The sequence below is a fragment of the Cetorhinus maximus genome, chromosome 4 (genome assembly GCF_964194155.1).
Source record: "Cetorhinus maximus chromosome 4, sCetMax3.hap1.1, whole genome shotgun sequence".
In the NCBI taxonomy this organism is placed as follows: Eukaryota; Metazoa; Chordata; class Chondrichthyes; order Lamniformes; family Cetorhinidae; genus Cetorhinus; species Cetorhinus maximus.
Genome location: NC_135882.1, coordinates 135,059,253 through 135,068,552, shown reverse-complemented (window position 1 = coordinate 135,068,552; position 9,300 = coordinate 135,059,253). Strand labels below are relative to the sequence as shown.

The following is a 9,300-nucleotide window of genomic DNA, read 5'->3' as shown; positions in this document are numbered from 1 at the left end:
TGGCAAAAGAACCAATAGAGACATGAGGAAAAACGTTTTTACGCAGCATTAGGGTCTGTAATGCATTATCTGGGAGTGTGGTGGAGACAGACTTAATCATGGCTTTCAGAAGGGAATTGGATTAACACCTGAAGAGAAAAATATTCCAGGAGTATGGGGAAGGAACAGCAGGACTGGGACTAGCTAAATTGCTCTTGCAGAGAGCTGGCACAGACTTGATGGGCCAAATGGCCTCCTTCTGTGCTATAACCATTCTATGATACTATTCTATCATTCATTCACACAATCACCTTGTATGTCTTGCAAACTAATTTCACCCGGACAGAATATAGACCAGAGAGGCGAGAACAGGAATCTTTTATTAAAAAATACATTACAAAAACAACTCAGTGCGCTCCTATTGAAATCCCTAGTTCCACAAGTGCTATATTCCTGGCCAGTACAGCGTGAAGCCCGTGTGATTTTTCTTGAAGTCAGGCTGTGTTTGTTCAATTCTCTCTTCCACTACCACTGTGCGTTTTTTGCCACGCATGTTGCAATGGACCGGGTTGCTGACGTTGACCTGTAGAGGAATGTTATTCCTGGAAGGATAAAGGAATGAACAGTGAATGGCTAGATAGAAAATCCCTGATTATACTTTTTGGAAGGCAAGTTAGAGTAAATTTTGAGCTCCTGGTGGCGTAGGTGGGAAAGTAAGTGCTAAGGAGGACACAAAGAGGCTGCAGAGGGATATAGACAGGTATGTGGGCAAGAACATGGCGGTTGGAATAAAGTGTAGCAAAGCGTGAAATTATCCACTTTGGTGGGAAAAATAAAAAAGCAGAACATTTTTTGAATGGCAGAGAGACAGGGAAATGTATGCAATTAGAGGAACCTGAATGTCCTTGTACATGAATCACAGAAAGTTAACAGTTAGGTACAGCAAGCAATTAGGAGGCAGATGGTATGTTAGCTTTGTTGCAAAGGAATTAGAGAAAAAGAGTGAAGAAATCTTACTACAATTGTACAGTGCATTGGTGAGGCCACACCTGGAGTACTGTGGTCTCCTTATCTGAGGAAGGAGTGCAATGAAGATTCACTAGACCAGCTCCTGGCTCGATCTATGAGGAGAGATTGAATAGACTAGGCCTATATTGCTTGGTGTTTAGAAGAACGAGAAGTGATCCTATTAAAACGTGTGGGGATAAAAATTTGTTTGTGGAGCGCTGCTTCAAAAATAACTCTGATTTGGCAGAGACAGGCAGCGCCATGGGACGCTACCTGTGTGGCAGGCGGGTGTTTCTCCTTTGGCATCACAGCTTGGTTTTAAAATATCCTTGCCAACTTTCATTTATTAGCCCATAGTTTTCCAAATTAACTTTAACCCGTATTAAAGTTACGGGTTTAATACGTAAACTTCTCATCCTGTGGGTGGGCATACGCCCCACCCAATCAGGAGTAAATTAGTGTGCAACGTCATCGCACACTCATGCGATATTTCGGTTGGCGGGCATGCGCGAGAGTTGGCAGCATGCCCCTGAAGCTCCCAGTGTGCGTTTCACACTGGCTGGCTGTTAATTGGCCAGCCAGCGTGAAATCGCGATCAGGGCCCGATCACAGACAGTGAACTGTTTCCCAGCTGCTCCCAGGTCCAAATCTCCACCTATCACTGGCCCTCTATCCAGCTCTACCTGTCCCAACCCCCTTTAAACCAGCTTATATTTCACCTCTCTTCTATTTTTCCTTAGTTCTGTTGAAGAGTCATATGGACTCGAAACATTAACTGTGTTCCTCTCCGCAGATGCTGTCAGACCTAATGAGTTTTTCCAGGTATTTTTATTTTTATTTTTGTTTTGGATTTCCAGCATCCGCAGTTTTTTTGCTTTTATCCCAGGTCCATCTGCCCCGCCCGCCCGATGAAGGGAAAGTTCCCCCCATTGTGTGTAAAAGTTTTTCCATCACCTATGTTCAGATGACTGACCCAATAATTGTTGGGTTTATTTTTCTCCACTTTTTAAGAAGAAAGTGTAACATTTGCAATCATCTGGTCCCCTGGCACCACATTCATATCTAGATAGGATTCAAAATACAACATTCAGTGAAGGAGATAGAACAAGGGAGCAAGAGAAATTACTTCACTCAGAGAGTTGTGAGAATGTGGAATTCAACTTCAGGGTCAGTGGTTGAGCCAGAAACTACGCGAATATTCAAGATTAGTGGGCTGAATTTTGCCGTCAGCGAGCAGGGGGCGGGGCCTGCTCACCGACACGTAAAATGACGCGGGATGACGTTGGGGGTAACCCCCAACATCATCCCGCCCCATTTAAATCTTCAGGAAGGCGGGCGGACAGCGAGATCAGCTGCAGGCCCGCCGACCTGTCAATGGCCAATTGAGGTCATTCACAGGATCATTACAACAATTAAAGGACCTTAAGGTTGGCGGGCAGGCCAGGAGCCCCGATGGGGAATAGAAAAAACACGAAACCTCATCCACCGGTGGGATGAGGTTTCATGTAGGGTTTTAAACAGTTTAATAAAGTTTAGTGTAATTTATGAACATGTCCCATCTCATGTGACATTGTCACATGAGGGGGGCATGTTAAGGATTTATTTTTTCTATTTTTAATGTTTTTAGAACTGTCAGCGATCTCCCTGAGGCAGCAATTAGCCTCAGGGAGATGTGCATTCTTTCGTGTGCATGCGTGATAGAGCGCACTCTCGCTTTTGGGGAATCCTCGCTGCCCACGCAGGAAGCGCATAGCACTTCCCACTGGACGTCACGCTGGGCCCACTTAAAATGGCGGTGCGGCCCGCTTCTCCAGTGGGGATCGGCTCCCCGCCCGCCCGCCCGGAAGTCAGAAAATCCTGCTCAGTAAATGGGCTGAAGTAATATTGGAACAAAGTGGTTAAATGTGATTACAATTATTTGAAAGGAGAAAAATAAGAAGGTGCCTGAGAGAGCTCTGTAAGATACCTCACGGAATAGAAAAGGTTAATGCGAGCCACTACTTCAAGTCAGACCATGGATGTGGGGCAAAGGAACAAAATGGGTAAATGTTGGTAAAAGGTTGGCTTTAAACACAAAAGGTGGTAACTTTCACTGACTTCACTTCATGTTAATGGTCTGTAATGACTTCAAAATGGTGTCATAGACTTCTTATTCTTCAGTTCTCTGCATGAAGGCAGGTTCTTGGTGTTCCATGGCAAAGTGCAGTGATTTTTTTCTATAGGTAGGGCGCTGAGGCAGGTCCCAAGTCTACCCCAGCCAGAATGGGGATCAAACCCCATGCTGTTAGCATTCATTTGATCCACATGCTAGATGTTTGGGCAACTGAGAGAACCAGCACTCCTGTCAATAGACTTAGCATCCTACAAACTTTGGTGATGTGGTGGCTCGTTCTTGAAAGAGATTCTACTGTGGGTATTCAAAGAGACTTCATGTTTTAACAGATAGACCTTCTTTAATATGGAAATTAGGCACCTAAGACTGCTCCTTTGGGGCCCACCAAAATCACCTGGGCAACTGCCATCCTGAGACCCCCCCCCACCCTACACAATGATAATGTTCCCTGCAACATTACCTTGCTGACAGTGACAGCCTCAGCCCTATCTTGAGGCTTCTATCTGGTGAGCCACATCAGAGGCACCTGTCTGATGACCTGCAGCTAGTCTGCCCGATTTAAAGGAGGCCGGGGCCTCAAGTTCATGAGGACCTCTTCACCAACGTAATGGGCAGCCAATCATGCTCGTATGCTGGTCAGTTGGTCACCTAAAAGTCAAAATCAACCCTAGTTAAAAAATAACTAGAACTAGTTTCAGGTAGCGGAGTGGGGTTACGAATTCTGAAGTTATTCAAGAACATAATTTTGGAGGGGGATCATAGGTGCCCACGGAGGGATAAATTGGATGGGCCAAATGATCTTCCTCATCTCCACCCATCTCTATGAAAATACAAATTTAAAAGGAAGAGCAGCCGATAGGGACAGAAACAGAGAAAGAGTCAAAGACCTGACTGTTTTCCTGCTATAATGTGTTCAGAGAATGGGTTCATTCAGACATTCGCAGGCCTCTTGATTGAATTAGCCACTGGGTTCACCCAAGGCCGCCTTTGTACAAAAGGAGTGCTGTGGCATTCTGACTCTTCCACTACAGTGCACCCGGTTTGCTTCTCCTGTTTGTCTCGACAAAAAGACTTTACCTCTGTGTGGTCATGCTCAGACATGATCGGATGCTGCTGCCACAGACAATTCTTGAATTCAATAGGATCCTAGTCTCTGTAGGGCCCTTGGTTAATGCATCATTGCAGAATGTGTCCCAAGGTTCACAGCCTGGCTGGGTTTTTGCCTGGCTACAGGATCAAAAATCAACATTAAAGACACTGGGCAGAGAATGGGCCCTTTTGTGTCAGTTAGTCACTGGTTACTAAGTTCTATATTATAAGCATTACCTCACAAAAGAAATTCCCCAAGTTTCTCTCCTTTTCTCTTGAAGGCATTGAGTCTTGTCAACGTGTTGTTCCACTCGCACTGGTTCGAACAAGCTAACAGTGACGACAAATTCTGGGTGGGGGAGGGGTGTTCAGTTAATGTGTCAGTGTTTGCTGATGAGAATCAGCTCAGACCAGGTCTCTCCCTACAAGACAAAGTCTCACAGTGACAAGTGCACGATCTCTCTTAACAACCCCCATTCCAAAAGGTCGGGATTGTGAGAACAGTAGAGGCGACAATTAAAAAGCAATTCTTCACACAAAGCTTGGTGGGAATTTGGAACTCTCTTGCCCAATATTGGTATTTTTGGCTTAAGTATTCCCTTGAGCTTAGACAACTGGGAGGTGATCTGATCTGAGGCGTTTAAACTGATAATAGGTATAGAAGAACTATTTTCTCGGTGGTGTAATGGACTATGACCTCACACTGTACTTTTTATAATTTATATATACTCATTGCTATTTCTAAATTTGAAAACTGGACCTTGGCTGAACACAACCTTTACAATGGCTAAATCTATGTCTGTCTGTGACCCCAGAACAAAAGAAGCCACTTTGCAGTTTTGGGCAAACTCATACCTCATTATCTCTGAGGAACCACTAACAATCACCTGGGGACTGCACAGCCCAACTTCAAAGAGAGCTATACAAAGGCCATTTGCATTTGATAACCTGGGCTTGCCAGAAGGAGACGGAGGGTCTGCTAAGACAATAGGCCCCTCAAGGATTCCTTTCGACTCATAGTGGCTGGAATATTTAGCAGTCTTTGAGGCCTAGCCAAATTCCAGAAGATCAATAGATATGCTTTATTGATGACCTGGTGGAGAGATGGGTGACCCAGGCCTCTGGCCTGTGGAACAAGTAATATTGCCTTGTTGAACGGAATAGCATAGTCTGCTGCTTTAACATCTGACTAGCAGGCAACACAGAGGGTTCTGGCCAGGCTGGACAACTGGCCCCCATTTACTTTGCTTCTGTTGGAAGTTCTGTACCATTGCCTACAAGACTGATTCATCTCTGCATGCCAATATCATCTTGTGAAGTCAACGCCACCAGAAAACTGAAATTATACAGCAATGGTTTTCAACCCGTTGACTTCTGTGAAGGAATACCTCATTGGACTTTGATTCTGGATTCTGGAACACACGTGAAACAATATTTATTTCTCTCTGTGGTCTCTGAACTATAAAACATTCTTTACTCTATCCCTCTCTCTACTATCTGAGGGTGGTGGTGACATTGAGAACCCTCTTTTCCACGTTTTGAGCGTGTGCAAATAAAGTAACCCTTTGAGTTCATCTTATCTTAAGTTTGCTGTGGGGTCATTAATAGAAAATTGGATTGCACTAAAAACTGAGGGGTTGGGAAATATTCCCCCACTTATAAAGAGGGAAACAAATCAAAAACACCCTTCTGTTTAAGGATGTTCATTTAAAGGAGGAATTCATGCTGTTTAAATTAACCCCTCACCCCCCCTCCTGTCCATTACAGTGGGGAAAATCCAGAGCAAGGTTGCATAATCTTAAAATTGGAGCCAGGAGTGAAATCTAGAAGTGCTTCTTCACACAAAATGTCATAGAATTCTGATACATTCTCCCCAAAAGACAGTCAGTGCTGGCTCAATTTAAATGATCCACATGGAGATCAATTTTTTTAAGGGTATTAAAAGATTTAGGTAAAAGGAAATAAGGTAAAGATCAGCCATTATCTAATTGTATGGTGGAACAGGCTTTAAGGCCTGAATTTCTTTCTCCTGTTCCTTTGTCCAATCCCTGTCATTAATGCTGGGAAGTGTGCTGGAAGAACAGATGGATTCAGATAGCAGTGGATGGGGAGTAGGGAAATGAAAGGATCGAATATTCTACCCAATGAGATTAATTAACCCAGCCCAATGAATGGAAACTATGACACATCAGTCCTTCATGGATTAATTACATACTGAGTAGTGCACTTGTGAACTGAGCCAATGTGAAAGCCCATGGTGTTTCCCTTATATCAGGTAAAGAGAGAAAATAAACGAACTAGCATTCATATAGCGCCTTTCACAATCTCAGAATGCCTGAAAGTGCTTTACAGCCAATAGTCACTGTTGCAAGGAAACATGGCAGCCAATTTATGTCACAACAGGGACTCTAAGGACAGCAATGAGATAATGACCCTCAAGAATTTGTTTCAGTAATGTTGATTACAGAATAAGCATTGGCCAGGACACCGGGGACAACTCCTCTGCTCTTCTTCAAATTGTATCCTGGGATTTTAATGTCTCATAGGGCAGAATTTTTCGCTCGTTGGGCAGGCGCGCGCCCGACCCGAACAAGTGTGAAATGATGTGCGATGATGTCATCACGCACTTGCATAATGTTTCGGTCAGCGGGTGCACGCGGGAGTTGGCAGCGCGCCCACTGACAATTAAAAGGCTTATTAAGGCCATTAACAATGTAATTGATTTAAATTTTTCACTGCTAAGTGGCCTTTGCATTTTTTGTGAAACTTCATCCATGGGCAGGATGAGGTTTCGATTGCCATTGAAAAAAAAATTCATACTAATTTCTAACATGTCCCTGCTCATGTGACAGACGGGACATGTTTTTTAACATCTTAAAATGCTTTATTTTTAATTTTTCATATCTTCATCTCCCTGAGGCAGCTCTGTGCCTCAGGGAGCTTTTCCAGCATGCACTCGTGTGCACGCGCAAATTTGCACGCTTGCCTTCCTCCCCCACCCCCACCCACACAGGCAATGCTGAGGGCTGAAGCAAACATTTCATACTGGGCGAGCCTTAATTGCCCTGCCAGCGTGAAATTGTGGTCAGGCCCCGATCGCGGGTGGCGGTCGACTTCCTGACCACTCCCGCCCGCCCCCACCAAGCCTGTACAATGAGGGAAAAATCCTGGTCATAGTATCTCCAACAGTGCAGTACTCCCTCAGTACTGCACCGAAGTCAGCCTGCACTTTGTGCTCAAGTCCCTGGAAAGGGGCATGAATCCATAACCTTCTGACTCAGAGCCGAGAGTGCATTCACTGAATCATTAAAAAATTGAACCCTTGATCTGCTCATCACCCAGACTTACTGGCTGGAGTTTTGGGCAGAGAGAATCAAAAGTGTAACATGATGTTTCCTATCATATTTATATAGGTGGAGGGAGGGGAGGGTGATAAACCCCTGCCTTTCAGCCATGCCATTGCTTTGATGAGATGCCATGTCCAGACCCCAGCATGTTTAGGTGACTGTAAAGAAGCAGTGGCACCACTGGAAGAGCAGGGCAGTTCTCCAATGTGTCCTGGGCCCTTCACCAAACCACCTCCACCCCTCCATCCCTCACACACTACCTGGTCAATGGGCTCATTGCTATTTGTGGGATATTGCCAGTACAAAATATCATATTTGTCTGCATAGCAGCTCTGCAAGTAATTCGTTGTGCGAAATGCTGATTGGATGTTGAGGTGAAAATATTGAAAGATCTGTTTTCATGTGTTTACAAACTAATTACATATTGATGCAGTTACAGTGAGTGAAGTCATTGCCTCATTTCAAATTGATTAAACCCTGCCAACCACCAGACTATAAAATCTCAAAGAAGTTTGCTAAATCCTTCCTGCCAAGAGTGGGGGTAAATTTCCTTGAACTGGGCCTGCCAGATTTGTGGCCCAGCTTGATTTTTGATCCATTAAAAGTAAATGGACAGAAAATCTTGGGATCAGTCTGTGAATTCTCAACATACCAAAGCTTGGTTCTAGTGCACGGACCTCCACGCTGGGGGCGTTCAGCAGAAAACAAAAGCTCACAAATTATCACACTTTGGGGGAATTGGATGGTACATTGTGCCTGTGTACTTTTGTTCCTCCACTGGGATCTGGGTTCAAATCCAATCAAATCAGAGGGATTGTAAGAGTCCTATGCAAAATGAGTTTGGTCAGTCTCAATCTAAAGTTCACAGCAGAATATCACTGTTACCTTGCCACTAACAGGAATGCTCACTCAGCAGGGGATCTAACCCATGCTAAATCTCACCTGGGAGACTATGTGCTGAGGGACGCACTAAAGCTTGGGGCAGCCGCCGCAAAGGCGCAATGGGGAAGGGTCGCTGTCTAAGACCTTTCTGCCACAGTGCACCGAGGGGCTGGGAACTGTTGAGAGCCCCTCGGGCTGTACAGCTCAAAATGAATGTCTGCAAATGATTGTAATATTCATTGTTTGTACTGATGCACCTCGTGATACATGTTGTAAAAGCTGAACCTGATTGTACCTTGGTAATGGTGATTTTGAAATGGTTTGGAATGTGGTTGAAGATATTTTATGAATAAAGTATATTTTTGCAAAAAAAAAGGGAGAATTTGATAGGACAATTTAGAGGGAAATGTGCTCTGTATACAATCCCTGTTGTACCTACCCTGGGAGTGTAAGGTGGAACCGTATAGAGTGAGCTTTGCTTTGTACCTGACACATGCTGCACTTGCTCCTGGAGTGTTTGGTGTGACAGTGAGGAGAGAGCTTTGCTCTGTACCTAATTGCCAAAATTTTCCGTTTGGCGGGCAGGCGGAGCAGGAGCGGACACGATTGGGGCCGTGCCGCCATTTCGCGTGATTGGGCCAATTAAGGCCCGCCCAGCGCATTTCCGACTCCCGTGGAGAGCGGGAGTGTGTGGGCTGTGGTCGGCGTGCACAGACCACCGGCGGTCTGTTTAAAAGAAGGCCTGGCAGCCTCCTCTAGGCTGCTCACAATGGCCACCTGGAGATCCAACTACAGGAGGTCTGCTCAGCAGGGCACTCTGGAGGGAAGGGCAGAAGAGCAGGGCAGACTGCAGGGTCTTCCACAGGAGCAGGGCAGGCTGCA

At 45.1% G+C, this 9,300-nt stretch overlaps 1 protein-coding gene across 1 annotated transcript in view; it reads right to left on the bottom strand.

Moving 5' to 3' along the window:
- Window positions 1–340: 340 nt before the first annotated feature.
- LOC144679922 (unconventional myosin-Id-like) overlaps window positions 341–9,300 on the bottom strand; it is a 171,322-nt gene continuing 162,362 nt past the window's right edge. The window contains exon 22 of the mRNA XM_078540891.1: window positions 341–581. Within this exon, the coding sequence (XP_078397017.1) occupies window positions 425–581 (157 nt within the window). The 3' untranslated portion in view covers window positions 341–424. The remainder of the gene's footprint in view (window positions 582–9,300) is intronic.